The sequence below is a fragment of the Sphaerodactylus townsendi genome, linkage group LG15, assembly GCF_021028975.2.
Source record: "Sphaerodactylus townsendi isolate TG3544 linkage group LG15, MPM_Stown_v2.3, whole genome shotgun sequence".
NCBI lineage: Eukaryota > Metazoa > Chordata > Lepidosauria > Squamata > Sphaerodactylidae > Sphaerodactylus > Sphaerodactylus townsendi.
The window spans coordinates 34,988,445-35,014,401 of record NC_059439.1 but is presented as its reverse complement, the minus strand read 5'-3'; the positions used below and the strand labels follow the sequence as shown (position 1 = coordinate 35,014,401).

Below are 25,957 nucleotides of genomic sequence, written 5' to 3'. Positions count from 1 at the left end.
TGGCAGGGGCTGATGGGATTTGTAGTCCATGAACATCTGGAGAGCCGCAGATTGCAGACCCCTGGTGTAAAGATATAAATTCATTCTCTCTTTTTTTTTCAGGCGAACTGATCTCTGATCTCTTCCCCTCCCTTTTTTCTTTTCAGAATACAGGATGTCTTTGTTTGCAAACAATCCAGTATTCTGCCTCAGAAGGTGTGATCCTATGATAACTTTGGTGAAAGCTATAAGGTGGACTCAGCCTTCATGCCCTGTTGTTGGACTTCCACAGGAATTGGCTGGCCACTGTGTGAGATAAGAGGAGATACTTAGGGAGCTGGGGATGTTTAGTTTGGTGAAGAGGTGACATGACAGCCATGATGTTTAGCGATCTGAAGGGATGTCATGTTGGTGAGGAAGCAAGCTTGTTTTCTGCGGCTCCAGAGACTAGGACCAGGAGTAATGGGTTCAAGGTGAAGGGAAAGAGATTCCACCAAAACATCAGGAAAAACTTCCTGTCAGTAAGGGTTGCTTGACAGTGGAACGCACTACCGCAGAGAGGGGACTACATGGACTACAATTCCCATCAGCCCCTGCCAGCATGGCCAATTGGCCATGCAAGCAGGGGCTGATGGGAATTGTAGTCCATGAACATCTGGAGCACCATAGATTGGCCACCCCTGTAATATGCTGAACTGGTCAGATCCAGTAGGGCTCTTCTTATGTTCTTACATCCAGGGGGTTGGAAAGAAGAATTACGATAGGCAGATTAGTTTAAGTTTTCATTTGAGGGTTTTAAAAGAACCACACAGAGACATATTTCTGAAGTTAGTTTGCTTTTATTTGCACTTTGGAAACTGCATTGGTCCCATGATGATCCGGCAAAGAGAAAACCAAGAAGACTTGCTCCTTCCTGAGCACTGTCGACCTTCAGTGGTCAGTGGAAGTATGGCACCTCTCCTTGTTTTCTCAAACGGTCTCTTTGAGCAAGGAAAGTGGAAGCGGTAGATTGTTTAGTGTCCCATACAGCTTATAATTGAGAGCAGCTCGTGTTAGGGCTACCCCAGAAGGGCTGAGTAAGCCTGGGCATGTGTGGTCAAGGCTGGCCTGCAGGGTAACGCAAGCACCACTCACAGGCATTCTGGAACATGCGTAGCCACGGGGAGACTTTCAGGGATTGGCGCCAAGAGGCGGGCATCCAGGCCCACTGCCAGGGAAGGACGCAGCGCTCAGGGTGGGGCATCATGGCCAAGTGGCGCCCGTCAGGGGAACAAACGCCTGCAATGCCTAACGGGGACCCGTTGGGGTTCAGGGGGTACTCCTCAGTCGGCAGCCCCTGGTCATCCACGTAGCGTAGCGGGATCAGACGGGTGGAGCGCATGCGACCCAGGATTTCAGGCGAGCGGAACCGCATCCGACCTGGTTGGAAGGGAAAGGCACAGGATGAGCGCCTACATAGAGTTGCTGCAGGTTGATTCAGACCCTTGTCCATCCAAGATGGCGGCAGCTCTCCAGAATCTCACAGAAGTCTTCCAACATTACCGCCTCTCAGGTCCCTTTACATGTAGATGCCGGGGACTGAACCTGGACCATCCGCGACCCAAGAACATGCTCCACCACTGAGCCATGATCTCAGCTACCAAAAGACCCTGATTCTTCCATGGGGGTTAGAACCCATGACCTTTGGCATGTAAAGCACATGTGATAACCACTACACTACGGGCCCAGCTTGCCTCTCTGCATTGGCTGATTGACTTTATTCTCAGACTAATGACGATCAAGGGCTACTACTAGGAGGCACAGTGAAGGAAGCCATGAACAAGGTGAGAAACCAGGGGGCATCCATTGAAAATGCTGGGGGGAAGAATTAGGACTAATAAAAGGAAACACTTCTTCACGCAACGTGTGATTGGTGTTTGGAATATGCTGCCACAGGAGGTGGTGATGGCCACTAACCTGGATAGCTTTAAAAGGGGCTTGGACAGATTTATGGAGGAGAAGTCGATTTATGGCTACCAATCTTGATCCTCTTTGATCTGAGATTGCAAATGCCTTAACAGTCCAGGTGCTCGGGAGCAGCAGCAGCAGAAGGCCATTGCTTTCACATCCTGCATGTGAGCTCCCAAAGGCACCTGGTGGGCCACTGCGAGTAGCAGAGAGCTGGACTAGATGGACTCTGGTCTGATCCAGCTGGCTTGTTCTTATGTTCTTATGTTCTTATGAGATGCTACACCTGGGCACTTCCTGAAGCCAGCGTGGAGTCATTATGAAGAACAGTTGACTCCAATCTGAACTAGATTTGATTCCCCACTCCTCCACATGAGTGGCCGACTCTAATCTGGAGAACTGGATTTGTTTCCCCACTCTTCCACATGAAGCCTGCTGGGTGATCTGGGGCTAGTCCCAGTTCTCTCTGAACTCTCTCAGCCCCGCCTACCTCACAAGGTACCTTTTGTCGGAAGGGAAGAAGTTTGTAAGCTGCTTTGAGGCTCGTTACCATTGAGATAAGTGGGGTATAAATCCAAACTCTTCTACTTCCAAATCCAGTAACCGTGGTCCGTCCCCCAATATGATTACCTTCTCCGTGTGCCACCCAGATGCCCAGGGTGGAGCCAGCCATCCCCCGGAGCATCAGCGCTGGACTTTCCTCGATGTTCAACGTCACGAAACGGGACTCAAAGCGACCGGAATTGTTGGGGCTCAGCAGCAGTCCCGGTTTGATCGAGCCACCTAGAAAAAGCCAGGCCAGCGCAGGATTCACCACCCGCTCCGACCCCAGGAGAGCTGGCCGGGGTCTAAGGTCCACCAATGAGAACCTCCTCTTACCTGCCACGACTTCGGGCTCTGGGTGCTCAGTCCCGACCCAACCGAGCAAGGCCATCAGCTGGCACCCGTTGCACACGCCCAGGCTGAAGGTATCCTTGCGACGGTGGAAGGCTTGGAACTGAGCGCGTGCTCGGGGGTTGAAGGTCACGGAAGCCGCCCAGCCTAGAACCAAATGCGGACGTGAAAAACGGTGAAAAAGTTGACCGCCTCTTTGCTGGTACAATTATATTGTACAATACAGGGTGGATGGATTGAAAAGCATAGTGTTAGCCTGGCTCCAGTCATTCAAATCTCTTAAATCACACTTTCTTTTCAGATAGTCCATCACAGGGAATGTTCATGGCAGTTTCCCCTAGATGTTCTTATTCCATAATGAAGTGCAAAATTTGGGCCCAAATCTGAGTACTCAGTGAGCACATTCTAGACTCATAAACACTGAGTATGCATATGCTCAAGGTATTTTTTTTTGTACAAATCACACCCGTTTGTGCAAACTTCTGATTAGCCAAATGTTTGGAATCCCCTTCTGACCGTTATGAAAGTAAATTTTATGAAAAACTGTCAGACTGAAAACTTTGACTCATCAGAAGATGCCAATCCAATGCAACTGAGATAGTATTCTGGTGGGCGATGCTTAAATCTAACTCTACTGAGATTTCGCCCAAAACTAGTCATTCAAAATGGCGGTGGTAGAGAGTGAAGTTGAGTTGCAGCGGATTTATGGCAGGAGTTTCAAGGCAAGAGACTAATTTGACCTTGCCTTCCTATGCATAGCGCCACTAGTATTCTTCGGTGGTCTTCCAACGGATTTATGGCAACCCCGCAGAAGTTTCAAGGCAAGAGACTAATTTGACCTTGCCTTCCTATGCATAGCGCCACTAGTTTTCTTCGGTGGTCTTCCATCCAAATTCTGACAAATACTTATTCCAGACACTTTAAGAGGATCCAAGCGGCAAATGTTATTTGGACGACAGGAAATAACGTGTGGCACAAAAGCAGAGGACGTTTCTTTAAACCAGGACCAACCCCTCTTAGATTCCAAGATCTCTGGTGCTCCCTAGATGTGTGCCTTATGCTGCGTTGTGCATAGAGATAGGCCAAACAACTCTAGAAACTTTGGCATGGATAAGGGCCATAAAATATTGGCTGCATATACATTTTCTAGTGGGATCCAATAGTTGTATTCCCTCTCTGTTATCAGATCACTTTATTTCAGAATGGTATACTTGGATCTTTAGAAAGGTTAAAGCTATTGGTTTCCCCTTGGAATCACTCCTTATGCTCACAAAGGTTGAAGCCTTCAGACTAGTTAAGAATAGGCTCTTGGATCTTGATTTTCATAATTTGACTCGTGCTGCCAAGACAACCTGTTCTCCCACTACATTATTAATCCCATGCGAGAGTGGAATTATGGCAGCATATCTCCGTCTGCTGATTAATCCCACCCAGAGGAGAGCCTTGGCTACTGCAAGATGTAATGTGCTGCCATCAGCTCTGCTGGAGGGAAGATTCAAGAATATGGAACGTTCTAAAAGAGTTTGTTCATGTGATCTGATTACGGTTGAAACACTTGACCATTCTCTGTTTCTATGCCCTAAATACAATAAGATACGCATGAAATACATGAATTCCATTTTCTCGCAATGTTCTCAGTGGCATGAGTATTATAAGATACCCAATCTCCTGAACAGCTCTGATGTGCTCTTTTGTGAAACTGTTGCAAATTTTATACTGGAAATTAGTAATTTTAACTGCATTTCTTCACCTTGTTGTGTTTTAAATTTTTGTCCTGTTTTGTAAGCCAATAAAGGCTTGTGTTGTGATTCCAAGATCTGACAAGATTGGGCTATCGGCCAAATGCCTCTGGGGAACTCATAGAAGAGGATTTCACGGAGACAGGCTGAGGACTATCCTCAGTCGGCCAGTTTACAAAAATCATAGTCCCTTCCGGAGCAGAGGCTAGGGGAATATCTGATCTCTGCAGAGAAGGAATAAAAGCCCTCCTCACCTTTGGCCGAGCCCAACACGTCGGCATAGCTGAACCCTCCAACGAACACCAGGCCTCGGAAGGAGTCCAGAGACATCTTGCCTGAGCACAGATCTTCCATGTTGAGGTCCCAGACCTGCAAGGAGGACCAGCACGGGTGAAGGAGGAAGGAATGGTTAAAGAAGGAAGCAAACCTAGTGGGCAGAGAGAACATTTGATGGCGAGAGGCGAACTCGGTGACTATCTGGAGGAACCGGGTTTGATTCCCTACTCTGCCACTGGAGTTGTAGAGGCTTATTTGGTGAACCAGATTGGGTGACCTTGGGCTAGTCACAGTTCTTCTGAGCTCTCTCAGCCCCACCTACCTCACAAGGTATTTGTTGTGGGGGGAGGGGAAGAAGAAGGGTTTGGATTTATATCCCCCCTTTCTCTCCTGTAGGAGACTCAAAGGGGCTTACAATCTCCTTGCCCTTCCCCCCTCACAACAAACACCCTGTGAGGTGGGTGGGGTTGAGAGAGCTCCGAGAAGCTGTGACTAGCCCAAGGTCACCCAGCTGGCGTGTGTGGTGGTGTACAGGTTAATCTGAATTCCCCAGATAAGCCTCCACAGCTCAGGCGACAGAGCTGGGAATCAAACCCAGTTCCTCCAGATTAGATACACGAGCTCTTAACCTCCTACGCCACTGCTGCGTAGGAGCGTAGGAAATGGTAAGCCCCTTTGAGTCTCCTACAGGAGAGAAAGGGGGGGATATAAATCCAAACTCTCCTTCTTCTTCTTCTACACACCCACACGGCTTCTTTACATCATGTTCATACCTGGAGTCCAGAGCCACCATGACCTAGTGTGGTGGCCGTGTGGTGTAGTGGTTAAAAGTGAACTAATCTGGAGAACTGGGTTTGATTCCCTTCTCCTCCACATGAGTAGTGGACTCTTATCTGTTTGTTTTCCTGCTCCTACATTCCTGCTGGGCCAGTCTCAGTTCTCTCCAAACCCTCTCAGTTCCACCTGCCTCCTCCATAAATATGGGGCCATCACCGAAAAGGCCCTCTCTCATGTGGCCACCAGCAAAACGAAACAGAAATGTTTGCAAAGAGGTCATCACTAACTGTCTGCTCCTGAGAGAGTAAAAGTTTGGCTTTGGAGGTTCGGTTCCAGGGTTTCTCTGGCCAGCAGGCTTACCCCTGGCTGCTCTCAAGGATTTACCAGCTTTGTTTGAGTGAATCACTACTGCCAACAGGTTGCAACTCACAAGGAGAAACAAGCCCTGAAAAACAGTTCTGGACACCAGAAAGGAAGGAGACACAGCCTACAATGTCTCAGGTCATGTTTGAAGAAGAAGAAGAAGAGTTTGGATTTATATCCCCCCTTTCTCTCCTGCAGGAGACTCAAAGGGGCTTACAATCTCCTTGCCCTTCCCCCCTCACAACAAACACCCTGTGAGGTGGGTGGCGCTGAGAGAGCTCCGAGAAGCTGTGACTAGCCCAAGGTCACCCAGCTGGCGTGTGTGGGAGTGTACAGGCTCATCTGAATTCCCCAGATCAGCCTCCACAGCTCAGGCGGCAGAGCGGGGAATCAAACCCGGTTCCTCCAGATTAGATACACGACCTCTTAGCCTCCTACGCCACTGCTGCTGTTTGGGTTTCTGAGAGCAGGCTGAGGCCTTTTTGCCCAAACCCGTGCCACCCAGCTCACCTGAAATCCAGCCATGAGGAAAGCGGCCACCATTTCCCGGTCTCCGTTGCTTCCTTCCTCCCGGAGCACGGCGACACGGGGAGCAGGCATGGCTGCGAAAGGGAGAAGAAGTGGAACAAAGAGGTAGCATTATACTGTGACACCAGCACCCCTTCCTGGAATCAAAGGGCTGTGGCTTAGTGGAAAAACATCCGCTTGGCACGCAGAAGACCCCAGGTTCAATTCCCCGCAGTTCCAGTTAGAAGGATCAGGTAGGAGATGATGGGAAAGATCTCCGTCAGAGACCCTAGATCAGTGGTGGCAAACCTTTGGCACTCCAGATGTTGTGGACTACAATTCCCATCAGCCCCTGCCAGCATAGCCAATTGGCCATACTGGCAGGGGCTGATGGGAATTGTAGTTCATAACATCTGGAGTGCCAAAGGTTCACCACCACGGCCCTAGATAGCCACTGCCAGTCTGAGCAGACAACACTGATTGTGATGGTCTGATTCATGACAAGGCAGCTTTATAGCGACCCTTGAGGGGTTTCCAAGGCAACAGAAGAGCACAGGTAGTTTGCCGTTGCCTTCGTCTCCACAGAACCTCTGGTTTTCCTTGGTGGTTTCCCATCCAAGTCAACTCTCCTTAGCTTCTAAGCTTCGTGTAGGTATTCAACACCGTCCTTTGGGCGCCCTCTTTCCCACTCTCCGGTCTCCTACCTATTTCTTGTAGCAGGGGAAGCTCCTCGTGAGGGTTAAAGGTCATGATGAAGGTCGGTTCGGTGCGTTTGGCCAGCCCCGCCTCTTCTTGGGCCACGCAGTCGGGGTTGGCTTGCAGCCGCTCCAGCTGGAAGCTGGTGTCTTCCCACCAGCCCCGTAACGTCGCCACTTTCTCAGCCACGACTTCCTGGCTGTTTACGGTGATCCGGACCTGCAAGGAAGCACCGACTCAAATCGAGTCATTTCACTACAAACTAATACAGCTACCTTCCGAAACAACGGAACCAAGACGGAGAGACCAATGGGAAAAATGAACCAGGGAATACATTGTTCTGTGGCCCAGTTCATGCAACTGTACAAAAAATAATAATAAAGTTTCCCCTTCAGTCATATCTGACCCTGGGGTACCACTGCGAGCAGTGATTTTATAGGCAAGTCGCTTTTGTGGGGTAGTTTGCCATTGCTTTTCCCGGCTATTCTTTGCCCCCTAGCTATGAGCTAGGTACTCATTTATCGACCAAGAATGGATGGATGGATGAGTTGACCATGAGCCAGCTGCCAGGATATCTGACTCACAGGGGGTTCGAATTCCTGACCATGTGAGTGGCAGTGCAAGCACTTAACCACTACGCCATGTGGCTCCCTCATGCAACTGTACAACCGCACAGTCTCCCGGGAAGCTAGCCAAGATTCAAGCTAAGCTCCCCTCTTCACCAAAAGGCCTTATTTCTCCCCATTTCTGCCATCGGCTCTTCCAAGCACTCCTTCTTTTAACATCCTCTCCACCATTTGTTCTGCCAATCACATATAAACTCACCACGGCATTGGGCCCCGGAGGACCCGAATGGCCAATCGGCACGCATCGCACTCTGGCTTCTCGGTACCGTCGGCAGACGTCAGCCGTTGCTCCGGGGGGGACCTCTAGAACCAGGCCAGGTTCCTCTGCAAACAGCGCCTCCAGGGCTAGAGTCGAAGGAACAGAAGTTATGAGATGGAGGCTGGCGGGAGAACGGGACAAACTCTTCCACGACCCTTAACCTTCTTCCAATCCTGAGCAGAGAAACTTCTTATACTCTCCACCCCTCTGATATCCTGTATGTCTTCCCAATACTGGAGAACTCTGTGGCCAACTGATTAAAGCTCCTAGGATGCTTTAGCTGCATTTATGCAGCGTTGATAGGGGTCCCTGCAGTGGTGGGATCCAAAAATTTTAGTAACAGGTTCCCATGGTGGTGAGATTCAAGCTGTGGCGTATTACCAATGGGGCTGGGCGGGGCACAATGGGGGCGTGGCTGGCATTCCAGTGGCGGGGCATTCCTGGGCAGGGCTGTGGCCCGGCCCAGGAAAGGACACAGCCGCTGCGCCGGTCCTTGGGCGGGAAACGAATGCACGCAGGCGCAGGCTGCCACGCACACCGGTGCACCTCCTGCTAGACTGCTTCAAGTTCTGCGCGCTACTGCTGAGAGGAGGGGCGTAACTAAGGCAAAAATCATGTGGCAAAATCACCAATTAGTAACCCCCTCTCAACACACACAAATAATTAGTAACCTACTCTCGGGAACCTGTGAGAACCTGCTGGTTCCCACCTCTGGGTCCCTGCCATTCCACCAACCCCTTCCACACACCCAGCCCGACCACTCATTTTCCCGCCAACTCACTGACCGTTGGCTCCGGGGGCGCCCAGCTCTATGCGGGCTCCACAATTCCCCGCAAAAGCCATCTCCAGCAGACAAGTCAAGAGTCCTCCGTCGCTCACGTCGTGTCCAGCGGAAATCAATTTATCTGCACGGGGGAGGGGGGGGGTGAGGAGGGAAAAAAATACTGGGCCAAAGAGCACCACAACATGGAAACACATGAGGCTACCCTTCTGAGGTTGGCCCGAAAACAAACTCCTTTATTTTCTAAATTGTTCCCACGGATTCTCTAAATTGTTCCCACGGATTCTCCAGTTTGAAGGTTTGCAGGATTTGGGGGGGAAAAAGCAACACTTTGGATACATCTTTTTCTGAGACAGTGACTGCATAGGAAGCGAACCCTCGAGTCCTTTAAATTGTGCACAGACTACCTGCTGCAAACCAGTTAGTACTAGTGAGGGTCAGCCGCAACCAAAGGAAGGTATCAACAAATCCCAAAACAACAAAGATACTGTCGCTGTGGCTCTATTGACTCTCTTGCCCATGTTCTCTTAGAAAGCCAAATGAATGCAGATGCGTGTTTTAGATTAATCTACCCTTTACTAGCAGTGAGAAAACTTTTAAACCCTACTGCAGCCATTCGTTTTCTTCTTGGGAGACTACAGTGCTGATACAACTTGTACGGTAGGACTATTCCTGACAACCATTTTAAAGTGTTAATTTTATTCCTCTTTTATTATTCCTAACTGCGCTATTAATACTACCCTGTTTCCCCGAATATAAGACATCCCCTGAAAATAAGATGTAGTAGAGGTTTTGCTGAAGTGCGAAATATAAGGCATCCCCCGAAAGTGAGACGTAGCAAAGTTTTTGTTTGGAAGCATGCCCGACGAACAGAACACAGAAAAATAAGACACCCCCTGAAAATAAGACATAGCGCATCTTTGGGAGCAAAAATTAATATAAGACACTGTCTTATTTTCGGGGAAACACGGTATATGAGTACATCATAAGTATATCTACATGAGTGTGCAAATGTTTCTCTGCTCGAATCAACTTGTCTTTTATATATGTGAGCTTGTATTATCTTGATTTTATGCCAATGAAGGCATGATTGATTGATTGAATAGTGAGGTTCTCTTCCAGGCATGCTTCCGGTGCTTCAAAAACAAAAGGTGGGGAGCATCTAGGTCTTAGAGGGCAAAGACAGTACCCCTGGGGCAACCCCATTCCGTCCCTGATTATGCCTACCTTTCAGCAGCTCTTGGGTAACTCGGAAGCAAGAAACGAGAGTGCTGGGGCTATCCAGGTCCGGGCAAACATCCCCCACCTGAGAGTAGCACTGGGCCAGAGCGCTGCCCCCCAGACGATGTTGATCCGGGTTGATTGCCACATGAAGCAAAGTCCCTAGAAGCAGAAGGATGGGTACGGAATCAGCACCATGGTGCTTGGCACGGCAACCGCACCCAATTAGCTGCTGGGGGAATCTTTGAAAACTCGGCAGGAAGTCAGAGGGTGGATCCATGGTCGCCAACCTCCAGGACTGGCCTGGAGGGCTCCCTGAGTTGCAACTTATTTCCAGAGATCGGTTCCCCCAGAGAAAACGACTGCCTCGAAGGCACACATTCTATGGCCCAGGTGTCAAACTCGTCGCCCTCCAGATGTTATGGACTACAGTTCCCATCATCTTCTGCCAGCATGATGCTGGCAGGGGATGATGGAAACTGTAGTCCATAACATCTGGAGGACCGCGAGTTTGACACCTGTGTTCTAAGTGGTGGCTATTCCCTTGCTGAAGATTAATTGGGCCTCTGTGGGTCTCGCCGCCCCCAAAACCTCCAGCATATTTGCCAATCCAGATTTGACACCCCTAGACAGTTCTAGGCCCAAACCTAGACCAACTAGCTTCGTCCAGCATCTTGTGCTGTGGAGGTCAGTGGCATGCTCTCAGCCGAGCCTACCTCAAAGGGATGTTGGGAGAATAAAAATAGAGGAAAGGAGAATAATGTAAGGAGCGTTGGGGGGTGGGGGGTGGGTGGAGAAAGGCAGGGCATAAAACGAAGCTGAGCTGATTAAATTAGTTTTTAAAAAGTAAAATACACAAAGCAGAACATCTGAGTAAAGTCTCCACCTTACCCTTGCCTTCTGGACATTTAAGATCAGGGGTGACAGTGGATCTGATGTCTGGGCAGACGGCGTAAGCTGAGATAACCAGAGTCCCTGTGGGAAGAAAAAGAAGAAGAGTTTAGATTTATATCCCCCCTTTCTCTCCTTGTAGGAGACTCAAAGGGGCTTACAATCTCCTTGCCCTTCCCCCCCTCACAACAAACACCCTGTGAGGTAGGTGGGGCTGAGAGAGCTCCGAGAAGCTGGGACTAGCTCAAGGTCACCCATCTGGCCTGCGTGGGTACGCACAGGCTAATCTGAATTCCCCAGATCAGCCTCCACAGCTCAGGCGGCAGAGCGGGGAATCAAACCCGGTTCCTCCAGATTAGATACACGAGCTCTTAACCTCCTGCGCCACTGGAGTTAAGGCTGTGCAATCACGCTGGGAAACGTTCTTCTCCTCTTTCTCAGGAACCAAGAAGCCAAGCGCCACAACAGTGTGAATCTACTGGATTGCTGACAGTTCTGTGCTTTGCGCAGGATCATGTCTTTGCCCAATGAACGGGGCAGGATCCATTCCCCTGAAGATTCCCCTAAGCAAGAACCTGCGCCTTCATTGCTCTCCTAGAGCCAGAATGGCGCAGTGGTTAAGAGCAGCTGGAAATCTGGAGAACCGGGTTTGATTCCCCACTCCTCCACCTGAGTGGCAGAGGCTTTATCTGGTGAACCAGATGTGTTTCCACACTCCCACATTCCTGCTGGGTGACCTTAGACTAGTCACAGTTCTCTCAGAACTCTCAGTCCCACCTGCCTCCCACCTGCCCCACCTGTCTGTTGTGGGGAGAGGAAGGGAAAGGAGCTTGTAAACCACCTTGAGTCTCTTTACAGGAGAGAAAAGTGGGGTATAGATCCAAACTCTTCTTCAAAAGCATGTTCAATACTTTTAACAGTTGCTCTAAGATTTGTGAGTCTCAGATTCCCTTTCCCTGCCTCTATTTCTCATTTCATCTTCCTAACGGGGAGCATCGGCAGGCAAAAGACTCAATTACCTGAAGGCCTCTCGCCAATTGCGGGCAAATGGGAACCTTAGGCAGGCCCCAGGACAGCCCTACCCCTTCTTACCAGGCGCCTTGACGGTTTCCGTGCCAACCCGGGCTGCCATGCTGAGCGAGTCCTTGCCTCCGTCCACGGCCACGCCCAGTTCCCCCATCACGGCGCACATTGCCCCGCAGGCCTCGGCCAAGGCTGCTCCCTCGCCCGGGAGCTTGGCCGCCCACATCCAATTCCCACTGCACTTCACGTCCTGCAAGGACACAAAGGTTCCCTCAGAGAGGATACACGACACGCACATTACATTTATGCGAAGGACATTAAGACGGGGGGGGGAATAGAACCTGCAGCCTCTGGTGGACAATTGGGACCTTCTGCATGCTAACCAGCGGCACTTCCACTGAGCTACGGCCCCCTCCGCTGTGAATTAAAGGTTTGGAACCACTGTTCTAAGTGAATACTACAGAGCTTTTCAGGTAGGCTGTTTTGTAGTTTTCCTGCACGCGAGCCAACAACAAACTATTTCATGTGTTATTGTTTGCTGCATCAGACATTGTGACGACCTACATTTTCAAGAGTCCCTCTTCTTCATAGGTGTCACACTCGCAGCCCTCCAGATGTTATGGACTACAGTTCCCATCATCCCCTGCCAGCATCAGGGTGGCAGGGGATGATGGGAACTGTAGTCCATAACATCTGGAGGGCTGCGAGTTTGACACCTATGCTCTTATTGATGTCAACCACAGCAGGGCGGAGCAGGGTTGCGGATTTTTAAATGGGGTTTTAACAAACTTTATGTATTGTTTTAACTAGTTTTTTATTCCGATGTTAACTTTGTATGTTTCAAACGGGGTTTCATCCCCATTTGTTAGTTGCCCTGAGACTACGGCACAGGGCGGGGTATAAATTGCAGAAATAGATAAAAAATAAAATAAGCTGTACACGGTAATTTACAGAATAAGATGGAGTCAGTCATTACGATATTCATTCTTCCGCAAGTGCTATCGAATGGGCAGCCCTTTCACACACAAGGCAAGAAGACCGCCCACTTTTCAGCTCACATGAAATCTTGGAAAGGGATCTTCTGGGGTGGAAAACAGCGAGGTCAGGATGGAGAGTAGAAGGACCGGGCCAGGGCGGAAACCTTACCTTCAGTTCCGTGACCCGAGCAAAGACCAGATTGGTGAGAGCTTCCGCTACAGCCAATCGAGCACCGGCAGCTGGGTCAATGAGCCCTTTGATAGGCTGCTCCCCCAGGGCTGTGGCTCCTCCCACTATCTCAAAGGGCGAGAGGGCCACTACTGCAACGTCCGCCAGAGGCGTGTGCAGGGGACCCACGCACTGCTGCTGAGCCACTAGCCCCGTCACCGAGCGATCGACCTGCGTCGGGGGAGAGAGATCAGAATAACCCACTGTAGGAAAAGCTATCTCATACAAAACACACCCCTTTTTAAAGAGAACCCAGACCATCAATTTCTCAAAAGCCCATCTGCAAAACGAAGAGAGGTTTCCCAGGTACCTTGTTGGTCAGGTAACGTTTACTAGCCACAGACGGCAGCCTCAGGACTCGCTGGAGGGCGTCGGCCACGCGAAGGTCACTGGGCAGGTCCAGAGGCCGAAGGATCCGTATCGCTCGCTTCAAAGTGAAGTCCTGGCAGGAAGAGATTCAACAACAGTCTGTGCGTTATTACAAGCTAAGTTGGGACACCGTTGGTGCAAAGTGCGGTAACATTGCAGCCGATTTACAGCAACCCTGCCGGGTTTTTAAGCAAGAGACAAACAGAGCTGATTTGCCATTGCCAGTCTTCACGTAGCAACTCAAGTCTTCCTCGGACGTCTCCCATCCAGGTATTTTCAAAGTAGTTTGAGAAGGATCTGAGAACCATTCTCTTGAATGGAGCAGCAGTGGCGTAGGAGGTTAAGAGCTCGTATATCTAATCTGGAGGAACCGGGTTTGATTCCCCGCTCTGCCGCCTGAGCTGTGGAGGCTTCTCTGGGGAATTCAGATTAGCCTGTGCACCCCCACACACGCCAGCTGGGTGACCTTGGGCTAGTCACAGCTTCTCGGAGCTCTCTCAGCCCCACCTACCTCACAGGGTGTTTGTTGTGAGGGGGGGAAGGGCAAGGAGATTGTAAGCCCCCTTGAGTCTCCTGCAGGAGAGAAAGGGGGGATATAAATCCAAACTCTTCTTCTTCCTCTTCTTGAAGGGGAACTTCTTATTGGGGGTGGGGTGGGGGGGAGGCAACGTTACCTTGCGGGGCATCTTCCCCAGAACCCATTCGAGTTTCAGGTTCACAGGGGTGGGCCTTCCTCCCGCTTGGCCTTCCTTCAGCTCCGCATCGCTTGACGGGACCTTCGTGTCGTCCACCAGCACGATCTGTCAAGAACCCACCCACAGTGGGGAGGAGTCACTTCCTCAAACCGCCTCCTTCCTAAACTCCTTTGACCCTCCCCAATTAATTCTGCTTCCTACCCTTAGCCTGTATTTATCCACGTCCTACTGGGCCAACCCACCCCTGTGCAGCCTCAAGAGAAGTAAGACCCCCATGGCCTCCAAGCGAGACGTAAGCCACTATGGTGTACTGGTTAAGAGCGGGGGGACTCTAATCTGGAGAACCAGGTTTGATTCCCCACTCCTCCACCCGAGCGGCTGACTCTTGTCTGGGGAACTGGAATTGTTTCCTCACTCAGCAGTGGCGTGTGAGCAGCAGTGGCGAAGTGGCTAAGAGCAGGTGCACTCTGATCTGGAGGAACCGGGTTTGATTCCCCGCTCTGCCGCCTGAGTTGTGGACGCTGATCTGGGGAATTCAGATTAGCCTGTACACTCCCACACATGCCAGCTGGGTGACCTTGGGCTAGTCACAGCTTCTCGGAGCTCTCTCAGCCCCACCTACCTCACAGGGTGTTTGTTGTGAGGGCGGAAGGGAAAGGAGATTGTAAGCCCCTTTGAGTCTCCTATAGGAGAGAAAGGGGGGGTATAAATCCAAACTCTTCTTCTTCCTCTTCTTGTACTCCTGCATTTCTGCTGGGTGACCTTGGGCCACTCATAGTTCTCTCCGAACTCTCTCAGCCCCACCTACCTCACAAGGTGTCGTTACACACCCCTCCCCAAATTAGATCATCAAAGATCACCAAAAGGAGGGCAGTTATTCTGCCCAACAGATTTGTAAGCAAGCCCTTCTCTGGGTACCCCCACCTTCCACAAGCATTCTCTTCCAGGTTTGTATTTGCTCCAGTTTTTTTTAAACCCACAAGGCCATTAAGTTTCAGAGAAACCCATTAAAGGGAAAACATTTTAAGGGAGAATGGGGCGAATGAAAGGTTCTGATTCCTTAAAAAAAAATCCGCTCCCGTTTCTCCTTTGCTATGAAAGCAAACTTTATGAGCATTTGTTTTTTCTGAATGAATGTACACCACAACACAAGAGGACGCAAGAGCAATTTTACGTGCATGTGACAGAGAGGCCATCAAGGCCACAACTAACATGTCGTGACTCCAGCAAAGGGTTTTCAGGGCAAGGGAGATGAGTTTTCCTTGGTGGTCTCCCATTCAAGTACCCATCATGCTTAGTTTTCAAGAAATAAGGCCGTCCTGTGCCGCCCTCCCCCTAATTTCCTGGAAAGCCCTGACCAAATCAGCCCAGTTTCCAACTTGGACTTTGCTCGTTTCTCTCGCTGATGCATTCCTGACCTCACACATTTGACCAGCCCCAAATTGCCCAAATTGCAACCCAAACCCCACTTATTTATCACAAAGTGCCAATCCGGCAATTTAACCTGAATGCTGAGGTTTTGGTTTAGAAAAAAATGGTTGGCTCCCTCTTCCTCCACCCCACCCGCTCCTGGTGACCCAGTCCCATCTTACCCGTCCATCGCCTGTAATCCGGCCGACAAAATCAACAGGGCACCTCTCACGGCCAGCCAAGCGGCGCAAGAAAGGAGCGTCCCGGGGACGGAGCAGGAGGGCGTTGGATTCTTGGTACTCTGCCCCCCAGATCTCAAGGACACTCAAAGTGGGGTCTCCGAGCTGGGCGAGGAAGGAAGAGAAATGAGTTTGAGCTCTGGAGCATTACCAAGGAGTAGCGTTGTGCAGAGTTTAGCAATAATAGTGGCAAAACACTTGAAAATATTATTATTTGTTTCCATATTGTCTGGGTTTTGGTGTATGGGTCCATCGTTCCTAGCTCTGGGTCGCTGGGAGAGGTAAAGTAGGTAAAATAAAGGACTGAATCGCTAGAGGTGTCAGAAGATAGACGAGTCAACAATTTTTACAGAGGGGAAAACACGATACGGACCTGGAAGCGGCTGGCGTAGATGGTGGCTCCAGCTGGCTCACTCAGTTCCTTTAGCACATTGCCTAAGCAGAGAGGGAGAATCGTTGTTGGCACCAAAACTCCTCGGAAAAGGAAACCTTGATGTTTCCCCCTTTTCTAGTGGAATATTTTCTGACCCAACCTAGCAGAAATAACCGTTTCCTGTTTCGCCCCCACAGAGATGGAGGAGGAGGAGGAAGAGGAGTTTGGATTTATATCCCCCCTTTCTCTCCTGCAGGAGACTCGAAGGGGCTGACAATCTCCTTGCCCTTCCCCCCTCACAACAAACACCCTGTGAGGTAGGTGGGGCTGAGAGAGCTCCGAGAAGCTGTGACTAGCCCAAGGTCACCCAGCTGGCGTGGGTGGGAGTGTACAGGCTAATCTGAATTCCCCAGATAAGCCTCCACAGCTCAGGCGGAGAGCTGGGAATCAAACCCGGTTCCTCCAGATTAGATACACGAGCTCTTAACCTCCTACGCCACTGCTGCTCCTAGGGGCAGATAATGGTGGCCATTTCACTTCCTGATGGCCAAGGAATCCTGTTGTCCCAACAGGGCACTGTAGATTCCACACCATTAAACCACCATTTAATTTATCTTGTTCTCCTCTTCTCCGCTTTGTCCTCACAACGATCTGTGAGGTAGGTTAGGAAGTGACTGGCCCGAGGTCGCTCAGCGAGCTTCCATGTAAAAAGTACAGCACATCATTTTTACCTCATGTTATCCAGGCCTCAATGCATCCAGGTCCTACTGGATTCCCACCCATCCATCCACTTGGGATTCTGGGGCTCATTCCGCACATGCAGAATAATGCCCTTTCAAACTGCTTTCAGTGCTCTTCGGAGCTGTGCGGAATAGCAAAATCCTCTTGCAAACAGTTGTGAAAGTGGCTTGAAAACGCATTCTTTTGCGGGTGCGGAAGGGGCCCAGGATTCTGATTCTACCTCCTTCCAGCCTCACAAGAAGAAAGACCCCTATGGCCCAAGCAAGACGTAAGCCAGTATGGTGTACTGGTTAAGAGCGGGGGGACTCTAATCTGGAGAACCAGGTTTGATTCCCCACTCCTCTACCTGAGTGGCAGACTCTTATCGGGTGAACTGGATTTGTTTCCTCACTCCTACATTCCTGCGGGGTGACCTTGGGCTAGTCACAGTTCTTCAGAACTCTCTCAGCCCCACCCACCTCACAAGGTGTCTATTGTGGGGAGAGGAAGGGAAAAGGAGTTCCAGCAGTCAATCAATGTTTATTAGCCTTAGGCCACAGGGAAAAGGAGTGTGTAGGCCCCCTTGAGTCTCCTTACAGGAGAGAAAAGTGGGGTATGAATCCAAAATCATCTTCTTCTTCTTCTTCTTCTTCTTCTAATATTGTTCTGCAGTCCCATCCCCAGGTTCTCACCGTTCCCTCCAGCGCCCTGATCGTGCAAGCTGCAGATCGGATTGTCCTCGCCACTTTCCACACAACCTCGCAGGACCCGATTCATCTTCTGTTCCATCTCAGCGTCCCCACGCTGCACCGCCCCAAAATCCAGCTCGCTGGCATTGTCGCCTTGCACCTGACAGGTAAAGAAGCATTGAAGGCTATGAGCACCTTCAGAGTGAGATACCCCAACAAACACGGTGGTTTTTGCGTCCAATCCAGGCTTCCAGAAGTAACAAAAGAGACTTCATCATAGGACAAAAGATCCCCAACATTTTTGCGCCTGGGGGCACCTTGAGAATTCTGATACAGCGTGGTAGGCATAGCCACAAAATGGCTGACGCTGGAGATGCAGCCAGCCACAAAATGGCTGACGCTGGAGATGCAGCCAGCCACAAAATGGCTGACGCTGGAGATGCAGCCAGCCACAAAATGGCTTCCCCAGTTTACCTTCAGTTGTGAAGCGGAGATACTTGTAGTAGGGGTATTACTGTCATTTGTTCTGGCTATTTCTATAAAAAAAAAAATCTGAAGTGATCTGACCCCTCGAAGTCAACCATCAAGTTATGTGGACTATTTCCTTGCCATCGAACTATATTTGAGACTGCAGAGAGTGTCTGCAGAGAGGACTGCAGAGTGTGTCTGTGTAAATCCTGATCTATCTATGCCTATTAAAGGTTAATAAATAAATAAATAAATAAATGAGTTAACCTCTATCTCTTTCTCATAGCTGGAGATACTTGTATTGTGGTGGCAGCTGCTTCCAAAACAACTTTTTTTTTAAAATTGGCACAATGAAATGTGTAGCAGCCAATCAGAAACCTTATTGGGTGAAAGCCCTACCAGGCTCCGCCCACTGTGGCACCTGCAAGTGCCACGGTGGGGATGCCCGCAAGAGGATGCAGAAAGGAGCGTGACCTTCACCTCCAGAGACAAACGGACAGACCCCCTCCCCCACACACCTCTCACCTGGATGGAGGAAGCAGCTCCTCCCCCAACTCCGATTCGATAGACGGGACCTCCCACCTTCACAACATCCATACCTGGAAAGGGGATAACAGTGTTGAGACTGTGCGAGTTCCCGTGGCGCAGAGTGGTAAGCTGCAGGACTATAGTCAAAGCTCTGCCCGCAACCTGAGTTCGATCCCGACAGAAGTCGGATTCAGGTAGCCAGCTCAAGGTTGACTAAGCCTTCTGTGCTTCTGAGGTCGATAAAATTAGTACCCTGCTTGCTGGGAGTTGACTGGGGAAGGCAGTGGCAAACCACCTCTGACTAGTAAACATCGTGATGTGATGTCACGTCATGGGTTTGCACAGGAAACTACCTTTACCTTCTAAGGCTATACATATTTGTGGAAAAATCCAATATTGGGCACCGAACTAGAAATCCTGAGACTCTTCAGTTTTAAGAAAGAAGGGAATGCTCTAATTCCATTGGCCATGCTGGCAGGGGCTGATGGGAATTGTAGTCCATGAACATCTGGAGCACCATAGGTTGACCACCCCTACTCTAACTCATGTGGCTCCAAAGACAAGCACGTGGGCAACTGACAGGAGAAGGAACAATCTTGGGAAGATCTTTAGAACCTGGTCTTCACCATGTATAGGACCATGCCCTTATATCTATCAAGCATTACCATTACTGACCCCACCGAGGGACGGCAAAATATTAGTTGTAACAGTTTACCAGGCTGTGGGATTTCCTTGCGCACATGCGCGTCCTCAATGGCTCCGATCCCCCCGCTGAACATGATGGGCTTGATCCATTCGTACCGCTCACCGTCCGCCAGACGCTGCCCAAATGAGCGTGCGAAGCCTACATAGAAGAAGCCGATTTAACAGTAGCAAAAGCTTGTGTTTCACCCTCCTGACCTTTCTCGTCGTTCTGTTTTGGACCTCACGCTGCCCAGTTGCTGTTCCCAGATTCCACTTTTTCAAAAGGGGGAAAGAAGCAATTGAGAATTGGGGCCGTCATCACCACTGGCGTAATGCCCATTGGGCAAGGTGGGCAGCTGCCCAGGGCATCACCTTGTGGGGGGCATCAAAATGCTGGGTTCATTTTTGGGTATTTTTAGTGGTTTTCCATTTTTGGCCTGCAGGGGGCGCAGTTTTTAGGCTAGCAGCACCAAAATTTCAGCGTATCATCAGGAGACTGTCCTTATGATACCCCCCAAGTTTGGTTCAGGGAGTCCAAAGTTATGGACTCCCAAAGGGGGTGCCCCTATCCCCGATTGTTTCCAATGGGAGCTAATAAAAGATGGGGGCTACAGTTTTGGCCCCCCTGGACCAAACTGCACCAAACCTGGGAGGTATCATTAGGGCAGTCTCCTTATGAGTCCCTGAAAGTTTTGAGACTGTGCCTTCAGAAATGTGCCCCCCCAGCCTGCAACCCCCATTGACAGCAATGCAGAAAACTCAATGCAGAACAAAGATTCTAGGGCAAATTCCGGGATGTTCTTGCAGGGAGGGCATTCTTGGACATATCAGCACCACAATTTCAGGGTCTCATCAGGAGACTGCCCTGATGATACCCCCCAGGTTTGGTGCAGTTTGGTTCAGGGGGGCCAAAGTTATGGACTGCTGAGTCAGACTTTTGGTCTATCAAAGCCAGTATTGCCTACTCTGTCGGCCAGCTGCTCTCCAAGGTCTCAAGAAGAAGGTCTTTCCCATCACTCACTATCTAGTTCATTTAATTGGAGATGACAGGGACTGAACCTACAACCTTTCGGAGGCAAAGTTGATGCTTTAGCATTGAGCACTAACACATTAAACACGTCACCCGCTAGGCAGCCAATTTAGGTTTGGTATTTCTTATATATTAAGGAACAATGCTCATCACATCATTCACTGTTGTATCATTGCATGAATATTTATGAATGAACTTTTGCGATCAACTGCAAGAACCTGGAATTTGAATGAACGTGGAAACACCTTTGAAGGGACTGTTTATGTTTAGATTATTGAATAGAAAAAGAGAAAAATAATTCATGTGATGATACCACAGTGAATGATGAAATTCTGTTGATATGAGATAGATATATGATTACAATTGTATGTGATGAGCATTGTCCCTTAATATAAGAAAAACCAAACCTCAATTGGCTGCCTAGTGGGTGATGTGTTTAATGTGTTAGTGCTTATTTAGACGTTACCTACATCTTTGTTAGCTTTAGCATAGAGACCTAACCCCATCCCCCAAAGGACACACTGCAATTCTCACCTGCCAGAACAGGCTCCCCGAATTTGTTTCCGTAATCTGAAGCGCCGTCACTAGCTCCAATGGCCACCTCTACAGGCCGGGCAAAATTTCCTGGGTACGGCAGGGTTGGATCCTCCCAAGGTAACGTGTATCCTACAGCCAGGAGCGGACAAAACACAAGATGAAGTTTCACCATAGGACTAAAACTCCAAAATATACTTTCTGGCTGGGACTGGGGAACTCTGTTTCTCTGCTGAATCTAAAAAATGATGATAATATGTTGAGATTTGCTGATGTAGTTATACGTTTATTAACCGGTTACCAGTTTGTTAACCTGATATAGAATTAAGTTGAATTGTTGGTCCATTATGGGGCTAATGCAATTGGTATTGTAACTTCGCTTAGTCCTACTGTATTATTATATTATTGTTTATTTACGATGCACATAGGGGCAAAAAATCCAAACTTCACATACACGCTACAGGGGTCAGTACTATCAGTCACAGACCAGGAAAGGGATTTGGGCATCTTAGTTGATAGTTCCATGGGAATGTCAACTCAATGCATGGCAGCTGTGAAAAAGGCAAACTCTATGCTAGGGATAATTAGGAAAGGAGTTGATAATAAAACTGCAAGGATTGTCATGCCTTTATATAAAGCAGTGGTGCGACCGCACTTGGAGTACTGTGTTCAGTTCTGGTCGCCACATCTCAAAAAGGATATCGAAGAGATAGAAAAAGTGCAGAGAAGGGCAACGAGGATGATTGAAGGATTGGAGCACCTTCCTTATGAGGAGAGGCTGCAGCGTTTGGGACTCTTTAGTTTGGAGAGGAGACGTCTGAGGGGGGATATGACTGAAGTCTATAAAATTATGCATGGGGTAGAAAATGTTGACAGAGAGAAATTTTTCTCTCTTTCTCACAATACTAGAACCAGGGGGCATTCATTGAAAATGCTGGGGGGAAGAATTAGGACTAATAAAAGGAAACACTTCTTCACGCAACGTGTGATTGGTGTTTGGAATATGCTGCCACAGGAGGTGGTGATGGCCACTAACCTGGATAGCTTTAAAAAGGGCTTGGACAGATTTATGGAGAAGTCGATCTATGGCTACCAATCTTGATCCTCCTCGATCTCAGATTGCAAATGCCTTAGCAGACCAGGTGCTCAGGAGCAGCAGCAGCAGCAGCAGAAGGCCATTGCTTTCACATCCTGCACGTGAGCTCCCAAAGGCACCTGGTGGGCCACTGCGAGTAGCAGAGAGCTGGACTAGATGGACTCTGGTCTGATCCAGCAGGCTAGTTCTTATGTTCTTATGTTCTTACTATATTGTGCACCACCCTGAGCCCTCTGGGGAGGGCGGTATATAAATTAAATATCTAATCTAATCTAATAATGTGACTTGGGTAAGTCTGTGCGGGCCCCAGAGGGAATACAAGTTGAGAGTTTTGGACCTCTTGCTTAGAATTCAGCATCTTGAGACATCTCAGCTTTCAATTTTGAAAAAGTTCCTAGTCCATAAGGGAAAAAAGGGGGGACTTGGTACATCTCAGGAAAACTGAATATGATTTGCAAACAGTGGGACTGGAATGCTACAAGCCATCCCTCCAGAAGCAACACAAACATGTATCTGACGTGCTCAATAGTAGAGTCTATCGGGATAGGATAATCACCTCTGGGCCTCACTGTGGATGTGGAGTCTGCTTATTAAAGCAAGGTGTGCAGAAGAAATCCCTGCTCAATAGGGAAGCAGGTGGTCTTGAAAAGTCCCACACACTGGGAATCTAAAACATCCTTCCAACCAGAGGTGGGATCCAGCAGGTTCTCACAGGTTCCCAAGAGTAGGTTACTAATTATTTGTGTGTGCCGAAAGGGAGTTACTAATTGGTGATTTTGCCACGTGATTTTTGCCTTAGTCACGCCCCTCCTCTCAGCAGTAGCGCGCAGAACTTGAAGCAGTCTAGCAGGAGGTGCACCGGCGTGCGTGGCAGCCTGCGCCTGCGTGCATTCGTTTCCCGCCCAAGGACCGGCACAGCAGCTGTGTCCTTGCCACAGCCCCGCCCCCGGAATGCCCAGCCACGCCCCGGAATGCCCCGCCCAGCCCCATTGGCGCTACGCCACAGTTTGAATCCCACCACCATGGGAACCTGTTACTAAAATTTTTGGATCCCACCACTGCTTCCAACCCATCCTTTTCAATACGCCAGGCCCAACAACTGCCCCTCACCTGGGACGTTCAGATTGCCAAAGCTGTACCCAGCCGTGCCAGCGATCACGTGTGCCCCGCGCCCCGCGCACTGTACATCCCGGATTCGCCCGCCCGTTCCGGTGGTTGCACCGCTGAAGGGAGCGACGCCTGCAAGGAGAGATTCCAAACTGTATTTATTTATTTGCTCATTTCACGTATATTCCATTTTGCTCACAGTATCAACAGCTTAAAGTGTGTGTGGTGTGTGTAGGCCTCTGCAAACTGGCTCAGGACCTTCACGATGCCCTAGAAACCCATTTCTGCTGAAACACACAGACGCAATTTATTTTTCCGTTTCACTCACCGGTGGGGAAATTGTGGGTCTCAGCTGTGAAAATGACGTGCCGAGTGGAGGTGCGCTTCTCAAAGGGGCTGGCGCGAGATGGGTCTCTTGGCCACAGTGAAAGAATCTCCCTGCCCTGGATTGCACTGGGGAAGAGAGGAAAGTCACACCCAAAACAGATTAGAGTCCAGTAGGCTTGTCTGGTGAATCAGATGTGTTGCCGCACTTTTACGTTCCTGCTGGGTGACCTTGGGCTAGTCACAGTTCTCTCTCAGCCCCACCTGCCTCACAAGGCGTCTGTTGTGGGGAGAGGAGAGGAAAGGGATTTCAAGCCATTTTGAGATTCCTTACAGGAGAGAAAGGTGGGAGATAAATCCAAACTCTTCTTCTCCTTCTTTGCAACAGGTATGCTCTCAACAGTCAAAACTCCCTTCATCCGAGGTTCTCAAAAGCTCATATCCCTAAAACCTGTTTGGTTTCTAAGGTGCTCCTGGGCTCAAATCTAGATGCTCCTACTATAGACCAATATACCCTCTGAAACACAAGCAAAAAATATACACTCCAGCCCCCAAAAGCCATAAGGCTACGAATGCACGAAACTGCCTTGGGTCCCTCAAGGACAATGCTGTCACCTGATTTATTTAATTGGATATGCTAGGAGATGCTCTACCACTGAGCCACGGACCCTCCACTGGAAGAACAGGAAGCTTCATCAATTACCACGGCAACCCCAATAGGCAACTTCCTCCTCTGATACGGAACTTGATGAGCATGGGGATGCTACTTCTGGTCCAACCATCCTTCTTCAGCCCTCCAGGGAGAAAACCCACCTGCTGTTGTCAGAGAACTTGATGACATTGTTGGTGGGGGGGGGGGGGGGGGGGGGGGGGGGGGGGGAGGGACGGGGGGGGGCAGGGGGGGGGGGGGGGAGGGGGGGGGGGGGGGGGGGGGGGGGGGGGAGGGGGGGGGGGGGGGAGAGGGGGGTTGGGGGAATGGTGGGGGGGGGGGAGTTTGGGGGGGGGGGGGGGCGGGGGGGGGGGGGGGTAGGGGGGGGGGGGGGTGGGGGGGGGGGGGGGAGGGGGGGGGGGGGGGTGGGGGGGGGGGGGGGTGGGGGGGGGGGGGGGTGGGGGGGGGGGGGGGTGGGGGGGGGGGGGGGTGGGGGGGGGGGGGGGTGGGGGGGGGGGGGGGTGGGGGGGGGGGGGGGTGGGGGGGGGGGGGGGTGGGGGGGGGGGGGGGTGGGGGGGGGGGGGGGTGGGGGGGGGGGGGGGTGGGGGGGGGGGGGGGTGGGGGGGGGGGGGGGTGGGGGGGGGGGGGGGTGGGGGGGGGGGGGGGTGGGGGGGGGGGGGGGTGGGGGGGGGGGGGGGTGGGGGGGGGGGGGGGTGGGGGGGGGGGGGGGTGGGGGGGGGGGGGGGTGGGGGGGGGGGGGGGTGGGGGGGGGGGGGGGTGGGGGGGGGGGGGGGTGGGGGGGGGGGGGGGTGGGGGGGGGGGGGGGTGGGGGGGGGGGGGGGTGGGGGGGGGGGGGGGTGGGGGGGGGGGGGGGTGGGGGGGGGGGGGGGTGGGGGGGGGGGGGGGTGGGGGGGGGGGGGGGTGGGGGGGGGGGGGGGTGGGGGGGGGGGGGGGTGGGGGGGGGGGGGGGTGGGGGGGGGGGGGGGTGGGGGGGGGGGGGGGTGGGGGGGGGGGGGGGTGGGGGGGGGGGGGGGTGGGGGGGGGGGGGGGTGGGGGGGGGGGGGGGTGGGGGGGGGGGGGGGTGGGGGGGGGGGGGGGTGGGGGGGGGGGGGGGTGGGGGGGGGGGGGGGTGGGGGGGGGGGGGGGTGGGGGGGGGGGGGGGTGGGGGGGGGGGGGGGTGGGGGGGGGGGGGGGTGGGGGGGGGGGGGGGTGGGGGGGGGGGGGGGTGGGGGGGGGGGGGGGTGGGGGGGGGGGGGGGTGGGGGGGGGGGGGGGTGGGGGGGGGGGGGGGTGGGGGGGGGGGGGGGTGGGGGGGGGGGGGGGTGGGGGGGGGGGGGGGTGGGGGGGGGGGGGGGTGGGGGGGGGGGGGGGTGGGGGGGGGGGGGGGTGGGGGGGGGGGGGGGTGGGGGGGGGGGGGGGTGGGGGGGGGGGGGGGTGGGGGGGGGGGGGGGTGGGGGGGGGGGGGGGTGGGGGGGGGGGGGGGTGGGGGGGGGGGGGGGTGGGGGGGGGGGGGGGTGGGGGGGGGGGGGGGTGGGGGGGGGGGGGGGTGGGGGGGGGGGGGGGTGGGGGGGGGGGGGGGTGGGGGGGGGGGGGGGTGGGGGGGGGGGGGGGTGGGGGGGGGGGGGGGTGGGGGGGGGGGGGGGTGGGGGGGGGGGGGGGTGGGGGGGGGGGGGGGTGGGGGGGGGGGGGGGTGGGGGGGGGGGGGGGTGGGGGGGGGGGGGGGTGGGGGGGGGGGGGGGTGGGGGGGGGGGGGGGTGGGGGGGGGGGGGGGTGGGGGGGGGGGGGGGTGGGGGGGGGGGGGGGTGGGGGGGGGGGGGGGTGGGGGGGGGGGGGGGTGGGGGGGGGGGGGGGTGGGGGG

General features: G+C 52.3%; 1 protein-coding gene across 2 annotated transcripts in view; it reads right to left on the bottom strand.

Annotated features, from left to right (window-relative positions):
• The window catches only part of PFAS (phosphoribosylformylglycinamidine synthase), a 32,306-nt gene extending 8,011 nt beyond the window's left edge, over window positions 1–24,295 (bottom strand). Inside the window, exons 1-23 of one of the 2 annotated variants that reach the window (XM_048517131.1) lie at window positions 24,265–24,295; window positions 23,456–23,580; window positions 23,131–23,259; window positions 20,925–21,056; window positions 19,392–19,520; window positions 18,674–18,747; window positions 17,684–17,840; window positions 16,272–16,333; window positions 15,842–16,003; window positions 14,229–14,354; window positions 13,496–13,627; window positions 13,126–13,356; window positions 12,049–12,229; window positions 10,957–11,040; window positions 10,072–10,227; window positions 8,849–8,968; window positions 8,004–8,149; window positions 7,187–7,397; window positions 6,486–6,577; window positions 4,814–4,928; window positions 2,806–2,967; window positions 2,557–2,709; window positions 797–1,398 (exon numbers count right to left, since the gene is read on the bottom strand). In XM_048517131.1, the coding sequence (XP_048373088.1) occupies window positions 1,076–1,398; window positions 2,557–2,709; window positions 2,806–2,967; window positions 4,814–4,928; window positions 6,486–6,577; window positions 7,187–7,397; window positions 8,004–8,149; window positions 8,849–8,968; window positions 10,072–10,227; window positions 10,957–11,040; window positions 12,049–12,229; window positions 13,126–13,356; window positions 13,496–13,627; window positions 14,229–14,354; window positions 15,842–16,003; window positions 16,272–16,333; window positions 17,684–17,840; window positions 18,674–18,747; window positions 19,392–19,455 (2,751 nt within the window). In that variant the 5' untranslated portion in view covers window positions 19,456–19,520; window positions 20,925–21,056; window positions 23,131–23,259; window positions 23,456–23,580; window positions 24,265–24,295 and the 3' untranslated portion in view covers window positions 797–1,075. Of the gene's footprint in view, window positions 1–237; window positions 243–796; window positions 1,399–2,556; window positions 2,710–2,805; window positions 2,968–4,813; window positions 4,929–6,485; window positions 6,578–7,186; window positions 7,398–8,003; window positions 8,150–8,848; window positions 8,969–10,071; window positions 10,228–10,956; window positions 11,041–12,048; window positions 12,230–13,125; window positions 13,357–13,495; window positions 13,628–14,228; window positions 14,355–15,841; window positions 16,004–16,271; window positions 16,334–17,683; window positions 17,841–18,673; window positions 18,748–19,391; window positions 19,521–20,924; window positions 21,057–23,130; window positions 23,260–23,455; window positions 23,581–24,264 lie in introns of those variants that run through there. The other variant, XM_048517130.1, reaches the window with a different exon arrangement.
• Window positions 24,296–25,957: the final 1,662 nt, after the last annotated feature.